Raw genomic sequence first — 22,553 nt, 5'->3', positions numbered from 1 at the left:
GTTTGACTTCAACAGGACGTAAGAAAGCCATTTTTTCAGCCACCTGAACACAAAAGGTAGTGTGGTATTAGAAGAAAAAAGAATGATGTCATTGAACGTGAGTTTCTTATACCTTCTGCCAGTCAACAAAGTCAATGAGTTCAGGGTCCATGGTTTCTTTTGCAGCTATTTGAAGTATTTTTTCCCATCTTGTTTCTCAAACCTGCATGATCAGAAGGGGAATTCTTGAATGGAATAAAAAATTAATTAACTATAACAATTATTTAACTATAACTAAGCTTTTATTATACTTCAAATGATTACAAAACAAGTAAGCAACAAGACCGAGAAAAATGTTTCAAAAAAAAGTTGAAAATTATATGGCATGGGATAAGGGCATTTTAGGCATGAGAGAGAGCTTGATGATTTCCCAAATGCCCCTGATTCTCTTTACTTGATGATTTCCCAAATGCCCCTGATTCTCTTTATTGTGAACATATAATTCGATAACTTATAATTCAAAATAAACCAATTAGCATAAAGAGAGAGCTTACCGGTGGAGTACTTACATTTAACATAGAACAAAGATTTCAAGCAAATAGGTTTAAAAAAAAGATTCAAATCATATCCCAACATCAGATTTCAGCATGAGATTTTAGCAAATATATTTCAGCAAGTATGTTTGTTTCAACAGTTCATTAGTAAACATTTCAACACAAAAAATTAAAGGCAGCAAAATGAATTCAACTAGGATGTTTTATCTCAAGATGAAATTTCCAGCAAAGCAACATAAGATCGACCAGCATAAAAACGATTCAAACAGACAAGTATCTGTTGCATCAAGAAAATATAATTATTCAAAATCAACAACCAATCACTTTCTGTTGAAGCATATATACACACAATTCGGAAACAAATCAGTCAAACCTACATGCATTTAGTCCATAGCTCCAAGTCTAGAATCTTTTTATTTGGATTTTTCATGTTGGGGAAAAGGAATACCTGTAAACAACCCATTTCATATCAATACAGATCATTGACCTAGGATTTCATTGTAGATGGTGAGGCTTAAAGGCAAAAGAAGTGTTATTAGTTTCCTCAAAGAAATTTTCTTTAACCCTATTAGAGGAATCCAAGAACATCATGGAGCTTCTACCATTACCATTTGGAACAAATTGGAACTTTCCAGTAGTTGGAGATGGTTGAACCTACAACAGAAAGGATCATTTAGTATAGTAAATTACTAATATACCCCTAGTTTATCTAGTGAGCTTACCAATGAGTTGGAAAGGAAAACAGGTGATTCCACAAAAGAAGTTGGGCTAACACCAGGTGAAAATAAATATGGAGATTGTTGAGTTTGTGAATTATCAGAAGATTTTATAATCTCTGTATTCAACCTAGGAGCATTATGACCAGCTCTAGCTGCCATTCTTTCAACAAGAGGTGCCCTTGAGCTCGTTTTTTGATCACCAAACTCACTTGATTTTGTCGCATCGCCATTTTCAGACCCGATTTGGGGATTTGGTCCAGGGAAAGTGAACCCGGTGTCGTTATTGGTATCGTTTTTTGGAGGGTCGGGTACTGATCTTGAACCAGGATCATCCCCCAACATAGCTGCAAAAAAAGACCTAGGGCTAGGGCTCGGAGGCATCCAATCGCCAATTATCCCACCATGATCATCAAAACCACCCATGAAAATCAAAAGCTTTCTTCCTTGATTATCTGTTCAGTGGTTTGTTAGTTTTTCAGACTTCAAAATTTCACACAAAATCGAAACAGTGATGATGGTGTTTTATGTACGAAATTGTAGTGTTTTGGTCGTGTTTTTTTTTTGGAATCGTCAAGCTTTAAACAATAATGATAGTGTTTTTATGTACGAATTAATCGATTGCGAAATAACAACAACAAATAAATGTACAGATTTAATTTCCGCTTTTGGTAAAACAATAAACCAAAAAAACATTTGAGTCTACCCGATTGAAGTGGGTAGACCATAATAATAGAAGATAATATAGTTCTTCTAAAATGGGAATCGAAAATCGATGATATTCAAACATTCGCTTTTCACATATTCTCGTCGATTACGCCCAATTTTGCAATCCCGAACTAATAATCGATATCCGAAAATGATCTAGCTAAAGGGAATTCATTAAAACCAGAGATCTGAATGGGATTGCAAAATCCAACCAACTTCAAATCAAATCTATCATTTCTTTCACACGAACAATTAAGGGTATAAACTACAGAAACTAAAAATGGAAATCCAGTTGAAGAATCGATGGAAATGATTGAAAAAACATGATTAAGGGTTGTGATACGAACCTGGAAAACAACACACAGACAATCAAGGGTAAGCTGATAACAAAGGAGACCCTTTTGTCTCCTATGATTAGTTGATTCTCTGTGATTAACAGGCCACAACACAGAGCACACGTCTCTAGTGTTGGATTAATGTCTAAGTCCATAACTATAATTGGTAAGACTTGACCCGACCCGGCATGGTCCATTTGGGTTGCATGGCATCATGCACTTGGATAGACTATAATGAGAGAAATAAGACACTTACGGTTATTAATATATTATAAGTTCTAGTATATTAATAATAAGAATAATGAGATTATTTAATTAGTATTGATCAAGAATTAATCTAGGATTAATTAAGTGGTCAAAAGAAGACTAATTAAATATATGGGTTGATTGTGTAAATCATCCATACTTGTATAGTGGGCTAATGCTCCATGGATTATCTAGTTGGGCCAAAACCCATATGATGCTCCATGGTGTATTTGAACCCATGGATCCAAGGAAATGGAAAGTCATGACAATTAGGGTTTACCCTAATTGTATAACTATATAAGCATCTTATTCTTGAGGAAAATCGGCCACTAGTAAGAGACTAAGAAAGGGCTAGCCGATTTCATGAAGTGTAGAATTCTCTCAAGTTATTCCAAGTGTATTTGGTGTTGTGTGAACCATTTGAGGTGTCACACTTGGGGCACTAGGCACTCAAGCTTCATGAAGACATTCTACATCAAAGAGGTATGTATTCTATCTTGTTATGTTGATAGTTTTGTATGCTAGATTAGGATAATACCTTGGATGTTCATATTTGCATGTATAATAGAGAAAACATAGATCCAAGCTATTTAGGGTTGCATGTACACTTAGGAGTGTTAGAATGCTCATAACCCAACAGTGGTATCAGAGCCTAGGCTTGTTTTCTTGTTATACTTGTAAATGGAGCTGAAAAATCGAGTTTTGATGCTGTCAGCCCAGCAGACTCGCCGAGTCCATGAAGGGACTCGACGAGTCCAAGGCAAAATGCATCCAACTCGCCGAGTTGTGTTCGTGCACTCGACGAGTTGGACCCCAGACATCATATTTTCGAGATTTTTGGCTAGAAATGGACTAGGAACATTACCCTAAGTTGTTTTTGAACTTATAAACTTGTTTTTTAATGTGGTAATGTTCATGCTAATCCATTTTCAAAGATAATTGTCAATAGATTCATGTTTTGTATTAGTTTAAAGGTTAGACTAATTACATGAAAAAGTTTGATTTGAATTATCTTGTTCTTATGAGTTGCTTAGATTAATAGAAAAGTTGAATGAAATAGTTGTTTTCGATCCAAATTAATCTAAGAGTTGATTCTAAAATGTGTTTTTGTAACTTGTCCTCAAGTTATATGAAAAGTCACATTTAAGTTTCATAAAACTCATAAAAGTTGGCAATGGTTACAAAAGATGAAGAGTCTTGTCCTTAAGTTATGGAGGTTCAAGATTCACTTCATTAATAAATAAATAAATAAAATATGTAACCATAATTAAATCCATAAGTTATAAAATAAAGAAAAGTTAATTCTTTTATTAGTTTAAAGTCTTCCATAACTTGTCCTTAAGTTATGGAACTTGAAGAGTTTTTGGATTAAAACTACTTTAAACACATAAGTTATGGAATTAATTAGTTTTGAATAGTTTCAAAACTTGCCCTCAAGTTTTGGAATTTGTAAAGTTTTCTCTTATGAATACTTTAATTCCAAGTTAGCCCTTAGAATTTTAAAAGTTAAAATTCAACCCTTATACTTTATAATATTATAAGGTAATAATATATATATATATATATATATATATATATATATATATATATATATATATATATATATATGTATGTATAAGAGTAAAGTCGGTCTTACCGCTAGTACGCCTCATTCACGAAGCCGGTCTATAAGGTGGGTATAAGGTTGTTGCCTATAAAATGGCAACTTAATGGGTGTCTACTCTCACCCACCGCTTGCTTGACCGGTGGAGGGTCGTTAGCCGAATGGGTTTGACAGGACTATAATTCTCCCTTCATTAAAAGTATTAATGATAAATACTAAGTAACTAAACCTTTTATAAATACCCAATCTTAGTTACTTAGGAAAATGTGAATAAGGTGCTAATCCATGAAATTACACTCTGCACTTTGTTTAAGTCGGTTAGTGGAGCGTGTGTGGTTAACCGGCACACTAACTCGTATTTAACAAGGTAGGCAAAGGGTAACTTAATGTTTATCATAGTATCGATGGAGCATGTGTGGTTAACCGGCACATCGATTGAGGGATAAACACTTAAGGGTACCAAGTAATTTGTATGGTTACTTCACACCTTGTTTTGTGATCCTCGGCATCCCAGTCACAAAACCTGAAGGGCACACTCGAGATTGAAACATGCCATTGAACAGTTCAATGAATCTCAAAAGATCTAGGAGTTTCAAATCCAATTAAAACCTAATAATACATTTCGTTTATCTTGGTGGAAATTGGTGAATCGTCATTCACCTACCTTCAAATTGTTTTATAGCTTGGATTACGGCATACCTCTTCTAAGTTATAAAATAGTTTGTTGGGTCCTAGCCTTAATATTTCATATTGGGTGTCATATTAAGGACTTTAAGATCAACTATCTTGAATACCTCCCAAAACATGTCTGGTTTAAACATTTATGATCTTCCCAAATCTCCTGAAACTAGCTTTCCTAAATGAAGATGATATTCCAATGGAAATCATACTTCTTTCTCCTCCTCCAATTATTCTCCCTAACCCACAAGTTCTTGAAAAGTTTAAGGTCACTCAAGCCCTATTGGCAAGGCAAGGTCTAGGTGTGATCACATCTTGGAGATGTAGTCACATATTGACAAGCCGGGAGAGAAGGGTGTCAAAGTCTTGAGAAAGTTGTAGGTTTAACTACTTTCTAAGTCACATAGTGAGTTCTTTTGGAACACCTATGAAACAGACTATGACAAGACCCTTAATGATCTTATCTATTTGCTAAGATCAACTTCCTGAAACTTGATGGACATTGATAATAGTGACACAGGAAATACAGAAAAAACATTCTCTTCCCAAGGAAAGGGATTGACCATAGTCAACTAGGTTGACCAAATGGTAAAGAGAAAAGGCTAAGTCTGTAATAGTCCCGTGTACCGTTATCAAAGAGTCCATATGTTTATATTGCCAAAGGAAGGGTCATTAGTTGCGAAGCTGCCAAGTTTACCTAAGGATGTTAAAGTCAATAAGTTTGACTCTACTTCAGGTAAAGTCCACTATCTAACTCTGCTAAGTTTCTATTCTGAAATTCTTATTACATGATGTGACTAGGTCACATGTTAATGTTTTAAGAATCAAAGAAAAATGAAGGAACTTAAAGAAAGAATATGTTGAATCTGATCGCATAGATGGATTTCTATTGCGCAGTTTGAAAATCGGATTCTTGAGCTAATTCTTAGGAGTTATGAGATGTTGCTTAGGAATAGATAACAACAAGGTTTTCATGTGGATTGTAAGGATAAGTTTTTCCGTATAGTTTTAAAATAAAAGAAAATTTTTGATTTTAGTTATTTTAAAATATCCTTACAATGGAATTTGAGGAAAAAATTTTGCTTATATAATTCCATTAATAACAAGAGTGGAAATATGAAATTGATTCTTTCATTTGTGGTAATGTCTAAATTTACCAAATAAGGAAAGATTCTCGTCACCCAAGTCTCAAGTGGACCGGGACTTGGAATCATGCAAGTTCTATAGCATCATGAATGAGAACTTTCAAGTATTGGAAAATTAAGACTAATTACTTATTCACATGGATGTGTGAGTCAAGTAATGGACTAAGGGATCGAGTACATAGTCATGTGCACTGATTAAGTCCACCACAAAAGATTGATAAGACTATTCATCATAGTTTACTAAAGCTCAGTAAATATGATTATACTTACAAGCTTAAGTGTTACTCTGAGACATTGGAAAAGGTTCCAATGTAAGGCGGAGCGAATAAGAAGAATCAAATTAGGCAGAAGGATAAAAGTTTCTCAAATCTGAAAAGATGGGAGAGTACTTTAGTATCAGTTTTGTGATCATCTTAATGATTAAGAAACCATATCAAAATTAGTTCTCTAAGGAAGTCTTAGTTCATTCTCATGACTAAGAAGAAGGGATCTTGAATTGTTGAAATGGTTAAATCAAGAAGATGAGTCATACTTCGTTCCAATACAAGTCTTAGATTCATACTCCAAGATTGTAACTTGAGTGACATGTCTTAAGGAAGGTTTAAAACACTTGTCAAGTGTAAGAGTAAAAGTTTTCTACTCTTGTACATTTGAAATTGGTAAGTTGTGATGTTTTGGATAAAACAAAGACCAACTTCGGCCAATTGTGTGAAGTGTTTGTCTTGATTAGAATCCACACTATCTCTTGGATGTTTGACAAGGGAGTCTTATAGGTCAAGAGGACAGTGGGAGTCTTAAAGGTCTTGAAAGTCTCAAGAACTAATCAAGAATGAAACCTGAAGTTCCTCACTAGCACACAACTTGAGGTTTATAACCTATCGTGTTGACACATTTTGTGCCCATTCCAGTTAAAGTTGGTTTTGCATATGAGTTCTTAGAGTTCTTAATTGGTTGCACAACAACTTGGAAGCAATGACAGGCCCTTGAGCTGCCAGGTGGCAAGAAATTAAGATTGAGTTCAAACCATATGGTTTTGGATTTGTCATTATCCTTGTCTTGTGATTATGGTTTTGACAAATTCATATGGGTAGGAACTCATACACCATATAAATCTAAGTGTCATAAGGTTTCTCTCCGATTCATGAAAATGATGGTGAGGAAACACTTTCACTAAGTAGATTTTAGCTAGATAGCAATTGTGATGTTTGCATTCTCAAAGTCGTTAGTGGAGCGTGTGTGGTTTACCGGCACACTAACCTGGACTTGTGAGAAGTGGCAAAAAGGTCTAATCATTATGATTATGGCATCCCTCTTCATAATTGTTTAGACACACAAGTGTGCTATCTAAGGGAAGGTGTATGATTTTGATAAAGTTCTATCAAAACAATCTAGTATCAGAAATCTGAACTTTGGTAAGAAAGTCAATAAAGTATTGATTTCTAGAAGTCCAGCTGATTTCTGAGTACATGTCAAAGCTAGTGGGAGCATAACTGTTATGCTAATAATCATCATGTTAGTGGGAGCATGATATTATGATAAGTATTGCAAGTTAGCAATGTTAATTATAGAAAAACAAAAGGTTTCAATTGGGAAAAAGGTTGTTTTGCTATAATTAAGGGAGAGGAAATTATACTTCATCTCAAATCTATAAGCTATTATACTTCATCTCAAATCTATAAGCTTAGATCGTGAGGTTTTAATCATTTAGTCAAGGATATATATATGAATTTCATGTTGGAATGGCTCAACATAAGGAAATTCTGTATATGGGTCCATTATTTGCGTTCTAAAATTCGATTATGATTACGGCATCCCTTTTCATAATCAGAATTATGAGAACTTGGCAAATTGAAATGGAAATATTATGGCAAAAGACTGGTTTAGTCTTTATGTGAGACATCATGAATTGTGTCCCATATGCTTCGGATATAGGATCGATTACATGTGCTATATTCATCCTTTCTAAAAATTTTCCAAATGCCTGGGGCATTAAGAAGAGAAAAGGTTTAGAACTGGATATGACTAAAAGAATTAAACAATTGTCGAGGACAATCTAAGGTTTATCAAAGATTGGTTGCTCAAGGACAGTTGGAAGTATAGTGATAATTCTGGAAGGACCATATTGACATAATCTGTAAGGAGGCAACTCTTGTTCAGAAGTGATAGTCAAAATGGAATCTGGAAATGTTTCAAAGTTAGAATTTTCAATCTGTTTAAGATTAGGAAACTTAATGCAAGAAGGATGTTTCTAAGGAGCTGATCTCCTTTGGAATGCTCTGTAATGATTGTTGTCAAGTCTTTATGAATTTGTGCATAATCATTACAAGAGGATCAATGCATATAAGTTTAGAATCTAATAGATTTCAGTAAATGACATGAATTTGGAATTCTTGTATTTACAGTAAGGATTTGGGAGTGTGAAAAGAGAATCATTGAAGTTATGCTCAATGGATCTAGTTCACAAAGTAAAGATCATAGACAAACATAGTATGCATACTTGGTGTATGGCATGACTAGTGTTTAGAAAACATAGTGTACATGCTTGGAGCATGGGACAACTATTGTTTTAAATTCAAGAATAAAGTTGATAGCTGAAACACTATACAATGAATAATGTGTAATCATATGGTAATAAATAAAAAGGAGTTTTATTTATGTTCATAGGTTTTGATACCATATTGGATTCAATTATTATTGTGTTTCACTTTGCATGTTTTGACTTCCCGAATAAGCTAGGTCATTCTTCTAGAATGACTAAGTTATTCAAACCATCCACAGTCGGTCATATGTTGGAAGTATATATGAATTAAGACTGTCATGGGTTGGCTTGTAGAGGTCTAAGGTATTGGACAAATGGCTACAACACTCATGAGTGCTCATAAGTTCTGAGTATTGGATTCAACCCGCGCTCATTGGAATCACTTCATGGATTTTATCACGAGTGATCATGAGACGATAATATCTTATATTCTTCAAACCTAGAGATATGAGTTGTTAGTATGAGTTGGTTGTACATTGATTGCACGAAACCGCATTTGGTAACTCGGTGCTATAAAACGTGTCTTTGTGTATGATTCAACAAGTAGTAGAACTAGCCATATGAGTCGAAGTTTATCCATTCCTTTTACCTTCGGGATAAAAGCGATATCTGTGCGCCCCTCGATGATTTGATGATGACAAATGGAAGTGCTCGGCCGGGCCAAGACTGATTTGATTTGTTCAATTAGTCAGTCGTCATAAATCGGAAATCGGGAAACAACTAATGGATAGAGAGAATGATTATAATCCATGTCTCAGTCCATATGATATCTAGAATGGAGGAATATATGATCCCTTATCTAATGGACAAGTCATTGACAAGATCAGAGTTCATCTACAAGGTCAGAGTTCGACAGAAGCTTTTGAGAGCTACGATTGCTAGTTGGTTCCTAAAGTCATACGCAATAATAGTTTTAGACTTATCCAAGTGGGAGACTGTTGGATTAATGTCTAAGTCCATAACTATAATTGGTAAGACTTGACCCGACCCAGCATGTTCCATTTGGGTTGCATGGCATCATGCACTTGGATAGACTATAATGAGAGAAATAAGACACTTACGGTTATTAATATATTATAAGTTCTAGTATATTAATAATAAGAATAATGAGATTATTTAATTAGTATTGATCAAGAATTAATCTAGGATTAATTAAGTGATCAAAAGAAGACTAATTAAATATATGGGTTGATTGTGTAAATCATCCATACTTGTATAGTGGGCTAATGCTCCATGGATTATCTAGTTGGGCCAAAACCCATATGATGCTCCATGGTGTATTTGAACCCATGGATCCAAGGAAATGGAAAGTCATGACAATTAGGGTTTACCCTAATTGTATAACTATATAAGCATCTTATTCTTGAGGAAAATCGGCCACTAGTAAGAGACTAAGAAAGGGCTAGCCAATTTCATGAAGTGTAGAATTCTCTCAAGTTATTCCAAGTGTATTTGGTGTTGTGTGAACTATTTGAGGTGTCACACTTGGGGCACTAGGCACTCAAGCTTCATGAAGACATTCTACATCAAAGAGGTATGTATTCTATCTTGTTATGTTGATAGTTTGGTATGCTAGATTAGGATAATACCTTGGATGTTCATATTTGCATGTATAATAGAGAAAACATAGATCCAAGCTATTTAGGGTTGCATGTACACTTAGGAGTGTTAGAATGCTCATAACCCAACATCTAGGTCCTAAGAGCACACGTCTCTAGGTCCTAAAACATACCTTTGGCAAATTAGATCTAACTGACAGACCATGGGAAGGCAAGAATTTGGAGATGTGGAGAACATCGGTCGGCTGAGCAAGTCGACGACTGTTGTTGAGAAGTGTCGAGATAAAGATAAGGTCGGTCATGTAAACAAAAACATACCTTAATCGTACTTAGGGCTTGCAAATTTGTGCAGTCGTTGTAGTCTCCGGTGACGTGAGGTGAGCCCGAGATCGCTGGTGGAAAGAGATGAGCCGAGGTCGCTGGTGGAAAGAGATGACTTGAGGTTGTCGATAGGAGGTGAGGTGAGGGAGCGAACATTACAGAGAGCACTCCTTGAAAAAGCCCTAGATAATGGTCCCTGCAATGGCTGGGTCTTCAACTTTTCTAATTTTTTTGAACACGAGGTTTTAGATTTGGTCGACGCCATTAATGAGGAGACCTCGCAGATCAATTACGATTCACCTTCGCTTTATCTTCTTGTTCTCCTCTTGATGATTTCAGACTCCGTCTCTACGACTTTACATGATATTTTTTAGAAAGGAGTCTTTGTGGAGCATCAAGGTTTTTCTTTATTTCATAACCCTCGCATGTACTGGGTTGAGAGAAAACGAGAGAAGCGGAAACTTGGAAGAAAATAAAACCCTAGCACGTGCTAGAGAGAAAGGAGGTGGCGATGGCTTAGGGTTTACAGAGAGACGGGAGGTAGAGAATGAAAGGAGAACTAGAGAAGAGAGTATCAGAGAGGGAGAGTGGATTGCAAGGATGAAAGATAGATAGAAGAAAGAAAAAATGAGGCGGGTTTTCAAAATTTTGGAGATTCTGTTTCCCTTCTTGTCTACTAAAAGCGCGTTTCATTAAAATTATAAAGCGACAGGTACAGACGACGCACGTTTAAGATAAAGCGCCCTCCGTGTTTTTTTTTCTTGAGACACTAAATTAAGGGCACGCAATAATGCGTGACGTAAATCCTTAAATTTTTTGGAGAGTTGACACTATTTTAAGGGCACGTCCTTTTCCGTATCATTAATCAGTGCGTGTCGTAAAAAGCGCGTCATTAAAGGTCATTTTTCTAGTAGTGAGTCGTCGAACTCAATACTAAGATACTCTCCGCCTCTATCGGATCTAAGTATCTTTATTTTCCTGCCCAATTGTTTCTCGACTTCATGTTTAAACTCCTTGAATTTTTCAAAAGTTTCTAACATATGCTTGATTAAGCAGATATACCCATATATGCTATAATCATCTGTGAAAGTGACATAGAATTGATTAGCATCCCTTGTGGTTGAGAGGGTCTACACACGTTAGTATGTATGAGGTCCAACAAACTTTTACCTATTACATAAGATCTTGTGAAAGGTGATTTTGTCATCTTTCCCAGAATACAAGATTCACATATATCATCTGATTTTAGGTCAAATGATTCCAACACTCCATCTTTTTGGAGTTTGGCTATGCATTTCTTGTTAATGTGTCCAAGGAAACAATGCCACAATCATGCCTTGTCTACACTATTAGACAAGTCAATATTAAACACACTATTACCTAAGCTGTCAACACAAGTCATTGTTTCATACATACCATCACAAGGTAAAGCTTCCAACATAAAAATTCCATTCTTATAAACAAAAATCGAACCATTCAAATCATTAAAAGAATACTTGAAACCTATTTTGAACAATGCATGAAATGAAATGATGTTTCGCGTCATTTCTGACGAATAAAAACAATTCAACAAATCTAATCTAACATCATTATTAAGCAAAAGTTGATAAACTCCGATCTTGGTTACTGGTGAAGACTTTTTGTTTCCCATGATCAAGTTTATCCTGCCTCGCTCCACCTCCTTACTTTCTTTTAGCCCCTATAAATTAGAAAATATATGAAAACCATATCCTGTATCAAGGACCCAAGAACGATAAGATAATGAGTTTTCAGAAGAAATAGTGTTAATACGTGCTAAAGATGGCTTCACTTTGCCATCTTTGATATCTTACAGATATTTTGGGCATCTTCGTTTCCAGTGCCCCTTGTCATTGCAATAAAAGCAATCAACATATATTGGGTCAGAAACATGGGGAATGACAGCATTGGGCTTGGCTTTTGGGCCACTACCAGACGAACGAGCTTGGGCATTGCCCTTCCAATTTTGCTTAGGAGGACCTTTCCTCTTTTCCCCTTTCCTTGTCAAATAGCTAAGTCGGGGGCACTATCAGGAGTGGAGGCTATACTTTTACCCATCATCCTTGCCTCAGTTGTCTACAATAAGTTATGGAATTGGGCCAATGTCTGCTTGGTGTTGTTTAAATGGTAAGTTAGGATAAACTGACTATAACAATCGGGCAACGAGTTCAAGACCATGTCAATGGCCAATTCCTCATCAAAATGCATGTTGAGCTTGACCAAACACTCTATGTAGCGTTAAATTCTTTGCACACTACTAACAACTGAGTCCCTTTCCTTCATCCTGCAAGCCATGAGTGACTTGACTACCTCAAAATTTTCTTGATGAGCTCACGTATGGTACTTTTCCATCGGGTCCTTGTTCATCTCAAAAGGCAAGTAGCCCTCATGGTACCTCTATAGTTCTGGAGACATAGTTGCGACCATAATGCAAGCCACTTTGGTTGCATCATCATAGTGCTTTTTGTAGGTAACCTATTCTATGGGAGTGGCTTTGGTTTCATCAATGTATTTGAGCTCCTTTTCAAGGACATATTCTTTGTCATCAAATCGAAGCATCATTTTGATATTGCGCATTTAATTGTTATAGTTTGATCCATCCATAATGACTTTGGAGCAAATGGAGAGCAAAGAGAAGTTGTGGTTGGAGGATAAAGAAGCATAAGTGTTTCCAGGAGTAGACATCTGCAAAAGAAGATAGTTTTAGTTAGATTTTAGGATACCTCAATATAATAACCCAAAGACATAATATTAATGTTAGGATCCAACTATGAGGGTTCACAACTTAGAAATGGGATGCCGAAATCCAAGTGTGAATTTCATAAATGTAAGTGAATGACGATTCACTAATTCCACCATAAGACAAAACGAAATGAAGTGAAATTCCTAATTCTTTTGAGATGTATTGAAACAATTCAATTGCATGTTTTAATCTCAAATTATTCTCTTTTATTTGGGACTAGGATGACGAGGATCACAAAAAAGATGTGAATAACCATGCAAATATGCTTGGTAATCTCATTGTCTTTATCATTATCTATTGATGTGATGGTAAATCGCACACACTCCATCAACAATGATAATCATGAGATACCCATTATGACTCTTTATTAGTCCTAATTAGTGTGCTGGTTAACCACACACGCTCCACTAACGACTTATAAAGCGTAATGTGCAATTTCATGGGTTAACATACTATTCACATTTTTCCTAAAGTAAGTAGAGTCAGGATTTTGTAAATTAATGTTCTAGTACTTTATTAATAACATTATACTTTTAAGGAGATTAACTTGTCCTATCAAATCAGTCCTGCTCACGACCCTCCACTAATCAAGGAAGCGGCGGATGAGAGTGGACACCCATTCAACTACCATTTTATAGACAATTTCCTTATATCGCCTTATAGACTAGCTTCGTGAATGATGCATACTAGCGATTCGAGTAACCAATTCTTATACATATATTATATTAAGCTTTTAATTATAATATATATATATATATATATATATATATATATATATATGTATATATATATATATATATGTATATATATATATGTATATATATATATAAGGTGTGTTTTAAACTTTTTAAAACTTTAGGGTTTATATGAATTTTTGGAAAATTAGACTATTAACTTTAAATTCAAAATAAACCAAAAATTAGGTTTAATAATTATATATTAATTAACTTTTAATTAATTTATTATATTTTGGGAGGATTATCTAAATAAATTAAACAATTAATTTAATCTTAATCCTAAACCCTCTAGATTTCAAAAGTTTAGGGTATAAGATAATTATCCAATTAATCTAGTTAAGCAACAATTATCCAAACAAGGAATCCTAAAACCCTAGGGTAATTTTGAAATCAAGGGAGGGAGGCTAGGGTTTTTCAAAACCCTAACCCTAATTTCGATTAGGGTCTATGGAGTCTAGGGTTTTTCAAAAACCCCTGAACCAAAACCCTAATTTTGAAAACTTTGGCCTTTAGGGTTTAATAACTATAAACTCTAATTTGCAATTCAACTATTATAGCAATTCAATTTAAAACAAAACCAATGGCTCTGATAGCACTAATGGGTTTTAGGTAAAACAAATAAACTAGAAAAACCAATTCCTATGTTCACACATGCAACCTACTTTGGATCTATGTTTTAACTATTGAACATATAACTTTGAATTGCAAAACAGGAACCCTAAAGGGAGAGTCTATTTTTGAAAATAACTAATTAAGGTTTTAGAATCACATACCTTTCAGTTGTTATAGTAACAATTGGTAATCCTTGATTGATCTTCTTGGAAGCCTAGCACCACAATTGTAATGTCTCTAATGGAGTCACACCCAAGAGCTAGCAAGAAGGAAAGTATATATATATATATATATATATATATATATATATATATATATATATATATATATATATATATATATATAGAGAGAGAGAGAGAGAGAGAGAGAGGAGTATGAAAGGCCTAGGGTTTATTCTAAAGAAGGAGTGTCACATTTGAGAGCCAAACGACTCCTTTTATAGTTGATGAAGCTAGGGTTTCAGAGAAAACCCTAATGTTCCTTTGCTTAAGTTCCAAGCTAATTCATAGTCCTTTACTAAATCCCTTAGACAAAATCATTAGGGTTTGCCCATGTACTTCACAATTAATACAATTAACCCCAAAATTAATTCTAATTAATTTATGGCTAACTATTAATCAATCATTATGATTTCTAATTAATATATTAATCTCATAACATATTAATAAGTCATTTATATTAATTTATTAATCTTATAATACATTAATCCCTTTCCATTCATAGTTTCCTTGTCCAGTTTCTAGGTTTGAGGGCAACCCAAAAGGACTGTGCTACTATCAATTCAAATACATACCAATTATAATTATGGGTTTAGACACCTAATCCAACAGTATCTTCATGAAATGAGTCGAGATAAATCTAAGTCACTCTTATGAGATGAGGTAAGTGGGTTCAAGAGAAGTAATGCAAGTGATTATGCATTTAGGCCATAAAAAGTGAAATGAGATTTTTTTGCCGTTTGTTCCAAGTTTGTGACTTAATAGATTAAGACCCATAATAGGTTAGTCTGAAGTGACTTAATGGAGTTATAGTACTCATCCCCACCTTTGTGTAGATATAAAGCTCATTGAAAATAGGTTTAAAATGAAGAAGTTATGATTGTTTGGAGTTAGAAGAATATCTGTCCCAAAACTTTACTGGAATCAGCTTAGGACTTACTGAAGTACATGAACCACGATACGGTAAGGACTTTACCTCAACAGAGTTTACGTAACAATAAATAGGCAAAAAAAATTATCGTAAGTAAAGGGCAGTGTACTTTACACCATGACGTGGTAGTATGGGTTACCACGATATGGAGGCGAAAGTAGGATTCTATAAGAGAAAGGTACTACAAATCGGTTAGAGGGAGATTACAACCTAATTAGGTGAACCACGTCGCGATAGACATATTGTCCCGGCGTGGTTACATAGTTTGGAAAAAGATTAAACGATCTTAAGGTTCATTTATGAACTAATTTCTCCCAAATTCAATGGAGAGCTGATGGATGGTGATTTTGAACCCAAGAGCATGCCAAACATACCAAGTTGAACTAGAGATAGAGCATTACAAGGATTAACATCCTTTTTTCTTAAGGTAATGACTTCCCTCTTTAATGGAGCTTTGAGCTTTGATGGTGAAGTTGTTAGTTTGGTTTGATTACTTAAGTTAAGCAACCTATAACTCATATGGTATGTTATTGAGAGTGCTTAGAAGCTTTGAACAAGCTTTATATTTGATTCCATGGTGAAATCCATATATGGATAGTTAGGTTTCAAACCCTAACTAGTGAGAGAGATGAATTGATGCAATAGAGTTTAGAGTGTAATGAAGTAGGTAGTATGAGATGCTTAATTCATGGGGTATAATAGATTCCTAGACAATGAGATGTTAGAATTATGATCAATTAAGTGATCGTTTTAGTATGAAGAGTGATTAAGCTCTTAATGGGCAAAGATAAGTTCTAGGAATTCTGATATGTTGTATGAATAGGCCTTGGGTAAAGAAGATTAATTGAAGATTAGAAGCCAATGGTAGTTAGTTTCACTAACTAACAAGGTGAGTTATAACTCCCCCGCTAGATTATGATTATATGTATTATAATCTTATGAATATATATATATATATATATATATATATATATATATATATATATATATATATATATATATATATATATATGATTAAATGTAAATGATATTAAGATTAAATACCTACAAAATATTAGATGAAGATAGAGTATGATTATATGGATTATAATCGTATGGATGATTATATATGTAAGAGTATATTTAAATGATATTATGTTAAATACCTACATTTTATTAGATGGAGATTTAAACTAAGTACTTAATGAATTAAGTACTAGGTTAATAGTAGAAAGATGATTCCTTTGGGAATGTAGAAAGATGATTCATTCGGGAATGTAGAAAGATGATTCCTTCGAGAATGAGATTATGTGTGTTTGAAGAAGATTAAGAAAGGTTTCCATGAATGGAACAAGGTAAGAGGTTTCTATTAAAGAGCCTTGATAAGTAATCCATGAGGGATTATGGGTAGAGAATTCGTAAGGGATCATTGTAATCCACGAGCAATACAAGAAAAAAAAGTTGCCAAAGGATCTGCGAGGGATCAAGGTGAGGGGACTAAGTCCGGATGATTGTACACTAGTAAGTCAGAACTATGTTGTTCTCCTAGTTGATAGGTGAAGCTATCATATGGGTGATTAGACTGGTTGGGTCTAAATGGGAATAGAATGGAAAAGGGTGAGAAGATGAAAGTATAGAGACAGATTGTGAGAAGAAATGCAAGCAGAGTATGCGAAGAGGTGAGCAGATGTGATGAGGATAGAGTATGAGTATGTGAAGAGGTAAAGATAGAGTAAGGGAAGAGTATGAGATGAGATGAGAGAGGTACAGATAGAGCAAGAGAAGAGTATAAGATGAAATGAAGATAAAGTAAGAGTATAAGAAGAGGTAAAGATAGAGTAAGAGTATAAGATGAGATGAGAAAGGGTGCAGATAGAGTAAGAAAAGAGTATAAGATGAGATAAAGATGGAGTAAGAGTATAAGATGTAAAGATAGAGTAAGAGTATGAGATGAGATGAGAAGAAGTGCAAAATGAGTATGCGATGAGATGAAGATAGAGTAAGAGTATGAGAAGAAGTAAAGATATGAACATGAGAAGAGGTGAGAATATAGTAGAGTATTAAAAGATGAAAATATAAAAGAAGAGTGCAAGAAGATAAGATTAGAGTGAAAGAGCATGAGAAGATGTTAGAATGGCAGAGTATGAGTAGAAGAGAACAAAATGGTAGAGTATGAAAAGAAAGAAAGTAAAGAAGAATAGTATGATGACATAAAAACAAAGTATATAACTCACTAGACTTGTTGTATGATGTTGTAGATTTTCATGTGTTGCAGGTTCAGGTAGTAGCTGTTGTACTGGAGGAGATAGGAGCACCAAGGACTTGGACTAGATATAACTTTTTATTTGGTACTTCCTTGTTGCTTTAAATTATGGGTGTGATATGCTATAAGCCCGATAATATCCTGAAATGTAAAATACTTTCAAAATTTAGAATTCCACATTTGTATAGAAAAAGTCTCATAAATCTCCATAATATTAGTTGAGAAAAATCAAGTTCAAATCCTATAGACCCATGTTCAAATTCTGGCACCACTCAGCCCTTGTGGCCATGGAGGTTCGCCTGCAGTGACTCCAGGGCATGATGCAAAGCTTTATGTTTGCAGTAGGGGATTAGTCGGTACGAAAGCTGGCCCGGAAACCCTCGTTAGGGAAGTTCCATTTCCAAAAAAAAAAATCAAGGCGTTACATATTATGTGCATATTAAGAGAATGCAAAATGGAAAGTTTAGTAGGAGAGTTGAGTGAGGTGGAAAACTTAGTTGTCATTCAATGGACACACATGAAAAACTATATGAATGGTTATACAATTAAAGATAGGGAAAATGACTTAAAAGCCCAATGAAGTTTCGAAACCATTCAAAAAAACTCAATCATGTTTTGTTTGTTCAAAAAAACCCAACGAACTTAACCTTTTGTTTAAAAAGTCCAACAAAGTTTCAAACCTTTCAGAAAATTCCAATTTTGTTTTGTTTAAGTTCGTTGGGTTTTTTTTGAACAGTCAAAACATGATTGGAGTTTTTTAAACGTTTTGGAAACTTCGTTGGTCTAACAAGTCCTTTTTCCGATATGATAATAAGCCACATCATCTGTTTCTCTTATTTGACTTTCGAGAAAGTGTAACTTAGTTGAGCTTTTTAGATAAAATGTTAAGTTTGTTGGGTTTTTTTGAACAGACAAAACATGATTGAGGTTTTTTAAACGGTTTGGAAACTTCGTGTTGGACTTTTAAGTCATTTTCCCTTAAAGATACCATTATGTTTGCTCACTATATTAATTTATACGAAAGAATATGCATATCATATAACTTGGGCTACAACGTACATGTAATTAATTTTTCGAAAATAAACGAATAAATTAATGGCAAATATCCATCCATTCAGCTAGTAATGTTTTAGATAATTAATGCCGGCATTGGTGGTTAATTATGGGGAGAATGGTGTCCCAAGGGCTAGCAAGGGAACCTTCCGATGATTAGCGAGACCAAAAGTTTCATTCATATCTACGTCCTGTGGCCTAACTCCTTGTGGCAGAGCCCAATCGAACCTGTACAAAACATTCGCCAGCACCTTCTCATTGATGGCCATGGCAAATATCCTTCCAGGGCAACTCCTCCTTCCAGCACCAAATGTAAGCAACTCAAAATTGTGTCTCACGAAATCAATAGATGACTCCAAGAACCTCTCCGGCATAAACGTTTCAGGTTTATCCCACACTTTAGGATCTCTCATAATTGCATAAACATTGACGTATACCCTAGTTCCTTCTGCAATATCATACCCCATTACTTTGGCGTCGTGTCTTGCAACTCGTGGTGGTAGAACCGGAAGGGGAGGATGGAGGCGGGTGGCTTCCATGATGACGCATTTTAGATACTTCATCTTCTCCACATCGTTGTCAGTTATGTGTTTCTTTCCGTTAAGGACTGACCTTATCTCGGCCTGGACTTTCTCAAGGCAATCACGATGTAACAGAAGTTCAGTCATCGCCCATTCCAGTACGGATGATGATGTATCCGTACCAGCAACATACGCATCCTACATACAAATTAAAATAGGTCAAAACAATTAGTTTAGTACGTGGCTGATTCATTCAATTATTGCCATGTATATATACGATGAAAAGAGATTTGTATAGATATTATACCAAGAGCAGTGCTTTGATGACGTCTGCGTCGATGGTGATGCCAAGAATATCTTCCTTCTGAATCTTGAGTAGTGCATCAATGAAGGTCTCCACACCATGTTCATCACCACTTATAACTGGATTAGGGTTATTTCTTTTCTTGGATAAAGTCTCATCAACCACATTTTGAAGGAACTCATCAAAATCCACCGCCACCCTATCGACTTTAGCACTAAGACCTGTAATCCGATCCACGAATGCAAGCTGAGGAATAGAATCCTCAAAATAAAAGCTACCCAGCACCTCGGAGAAGTCTTGCATGATCTTTTTAAATTTCTTACCAATCTCTCCTTCGTTATACGTCCTCCCAAACGTCGCCATGCATGTGACATCGTTCGTAAGTGAGCTAAACAAGTCGCTCAAGTCCGCAGGCTTGTTTGACAAGAAACATTGGGTGATTTTAGTGAGGCAATCGCCAATTATCTTTTCCCTGAGTCCATCAAAAGACTGGACCTTTTTGTTACTCAGAAGCTGGAGAGTTAGAATACTCTTTGCTTGCCTCCAGTATTCACCATAAGGAGCGACTGTTATTTCCTTGAGATCGTAGGAGATGGTCCTGAACATCCTGGTGGTGGGCCTGCTGGCAAATGCTAAATCATGTGTCTTCATGATCTCACGAGCCGCTTCAGTTGACGAGACGACCAGGCTTGGGACTGAGCCGATGTGGAGGAGCATGAGGGAGTCACCATAGCGTCTGGCCAGAGAAAAGAATGACTGGTGGACGAGTGCCCCGAGCTGGTGGAGGTTGCCAATAACCGGCAACGTTGGTGGTGAAGGTGGTAGTTTCCTGATAATAGTTGGCGGTGTAGAATTATACCATCTGATTAGGAAAGCAGCACTTAGAAACAACGGCAATATGTAAATACAAATATGATCCAAGAAAGCCAACATCTTGATTTACTAATGAGTGATGACTAGAGATGGAATTCAATGGTATGTGGAATTGTGTTGAAATGACGTGCTTTCTTCACTTGTTTATACGTACTTCAGATCTTGTGTTGTGTACAGGCGGCCGCACGCCAGAAAGGAACCTCCATTCACGAAACAATAACTCATTGCCCCGTTTCCATGTAAAAACAAAAAGAAAACAATCTAAGTCCGCCATAAAAGAAGATTTGGTACTATAGATATAAAACGGATTATAAAATTATCCACTAATATATTACACTCATATTTAGTCAATTATATAATCCGCCCTTTAAACTTGTTTAATATAATATGCATTTCATGTGGATAAAGTATGTAGTATGATTGACTAAAACTACCACAATTATAAAGATCAAGGAGTTAATTAAAAATCTTCAAAACAATTAAAATTCAGATATGTAAAAAGCAGCAATTAATTAACAGAAACTGGAATAAACTTAAATACATAGTTTAAAGTATATATAACACTAAATATATATTACCGACAAGTTAATTATAGAGATTTATAAAAATAGTATATGACTAATATTCGATATTTGTTTAACTTTCAATTTGAGATTCAAGAAATTTCTTATCGTTTAAAATGAGAGATTTAAGTGATTCTCTATGATTTTAACACCTTAGGCCTTTAATGAATGTAAATTTGTTAGATTGTCGTTTCACAATTCCATTTAATCAATGTAAAATTTATTATCTCATTGTCATTTCACAATTTGCCGTTTAATCACTGTAAATTTATTACATTATAACCAACAGATGATTATGGTCGTTTCTTCAATAATTGGTATGAGAGCTTTTAGGTTTTTGATATTCTTTCAAGATTGTTTACTGATATATGTCTTTAATGAAGTACCGCATTCATTTGCTAGATATATTTCCTTATATCCCAGTTAAAAATGTTTTTCAGGTACTTTAGTAATTCGTGAGAATGATAAGGTTTAACTGTACATACGTACATTCACAACATGTCCCTACATAATGAAAATTTACTCTGATATGTTTTAATAAATAAAAATGAAACATTTGGGTTGAAAATCGGGAGGTTCAAGTTTCTTATCAGAACCTTAGTTTGAGTGAACTGGATGAACACTCTTTTGATTTCAAACTCAAAGTAAGGATATGAGTAATTACTAAATCTTTTTATAAAAAGAACAATAAAACAATGTGATGCGTACAGTCAGCTAAAGCTCATAAAGGAAAGTGATTCACAAAATATCCATATTTGTTATGTTGTTAATATATGAAATGTTAAGAATGCATGCTAGTATGTAGGCTATGGATCTTTTCAAGAATTGGCGGTTAGAATTTAGATGCCTTATAGCCTAGAGTTTTGCCTATTATTTGTTGCTTAGAACCTGTATTAATATTAATTAGTTATTCGACAAGTACTTTAGGTTGCATGTTTCCAAGATTAAATAGATTTAGATTATCTGATTTGACGCTATTGCATAACTCTTGTTTGAGTCTAACTATCGTAGTGTCGGATCTTTCAGTCTAAAGGCTATTTGATTTTAAAGGCATGTAATCATATTCGTCCGATAATTAGTTAATATTAGTAGAAGTTCTTCCTCTGATTACAGTAGAGAAAAGAGAAAAGGAATCCTATAAGGATAGTCTAGGAAGTTTAATACATGCTCGATAGGACATATATTCATAACATATGGCGTCGGTAGACACGCAAGATCCTAGTTGTTGGGGTACAAAGCTCTCCATTTGGTGATGACCTGAAAGCTTCACCCTTTTTATGACATGTGTGGGAATAGCCTTGTGACTTATGAGCTGAGCTTTCCTATATATAGTAGCAGTTCAATATTTTTTTGTA

The 22,553-nt window shown here is 34.9% G+C and overlaps 2 protein-coding genes across 2 annotated transcripts; both read right to left on the bottom strand.

The window, feature by feature from the left end:
• Positions 1 to 1,028: 1,028 nt before the first annotated feature.
• Positions 1,029 to 1,675, bottom strand: LOC145039859 (putative WRKY transcription factor 2). Its single transcript, XM_078987865.1, has 2 exons — positions 1,256 to 1,675; positions 1,029 to 1,187 (listed from the first exon to the last, which is right to left on the bottom strand). The coding sequence occupies exons 1-2, from the start codon at positions 1,673 to 1,675 to the stop codon at positions 1,029 to 1,031; spliced, it is 579 nt and encodes a 192-aa protein (XP_078843991.1).
• Positions 1,676 to 18,937: 17,262 nt separating this feature from the next.
• On the bottom strand, positions 18,938 to 20,731 carry LOC145038669 (cytochrome P450 736A117-like). Its single transcript, XM_078986951.1, has 2 exons — positions 19,766 to 20,731; positions 18,938 to 19,656 (listed from the first exon to the last, which is right to left on the bottom strand). Exons 1-2 carry the CDS (start codon positions 20,693 to 20,695, stop codon positions 19,045 to 19,047), a joined length of 1,542 nt encoding a protein of 513 aa, XP_078843077.1. The 5' UTR covers positions 20,696 to 20,731; the 3' UTR covers positions 18,938 to 19,044.
• Between the last annotated feature and the right edge of the window lie 1,822 nt (positions 20,732 to 22,553).

This window comes from Lactuca saligna, chromosome 4 (genome assembly GCF_052625555.1).
Source record: "Lactuca saligna cultivar CGN05327 chromosome 4, ASM5262555v1, whole genome shotgun sequence".
Taxonomy (NCBI): domain Eukaryota; kingdom Viridiplantae; phylum Streptophyta; class Magnoliopsida; order Asterales; family Asteraceae; genus Lactuca; species Lactuca saligna.
Note: the sequence above shows the minus strand (reverse complement) of the source record. Positions and strands in the feature narration are given on the sequence as shown.

Bases quoted from the DNA above. Each gene is read 5' to 3' on its own strand.
- LOC145039859 (XM_078987865.1), bottom strand. From the start codon at position 1,675: ATGGGTGGTTTTGATGATCATGGTGGGATAATTGGCGATTGGATGCCT. The intron at 1,188-1,255 runs GTAAGCTCACTA...TTTCTGTTGTAG, and splicing joins TTTTCCTTTCCAACTCATTG to GTTCAACCATCTCCAACTAC.
- LOC145038669 (XM_078986951.1), bottom strand. From the start codon at position 20,695: ATGTTGGCTTTCTTGGATCATATTTGTATTTACATATTGCCGTTGTTT. The intron at 19,657-19,765 runs GTATAATATCTA...ATTTGTATGTAG, and splicing joins TCATCAAAGCACTGCTCTTG to GATGCGTATGTTGCTGGTAC.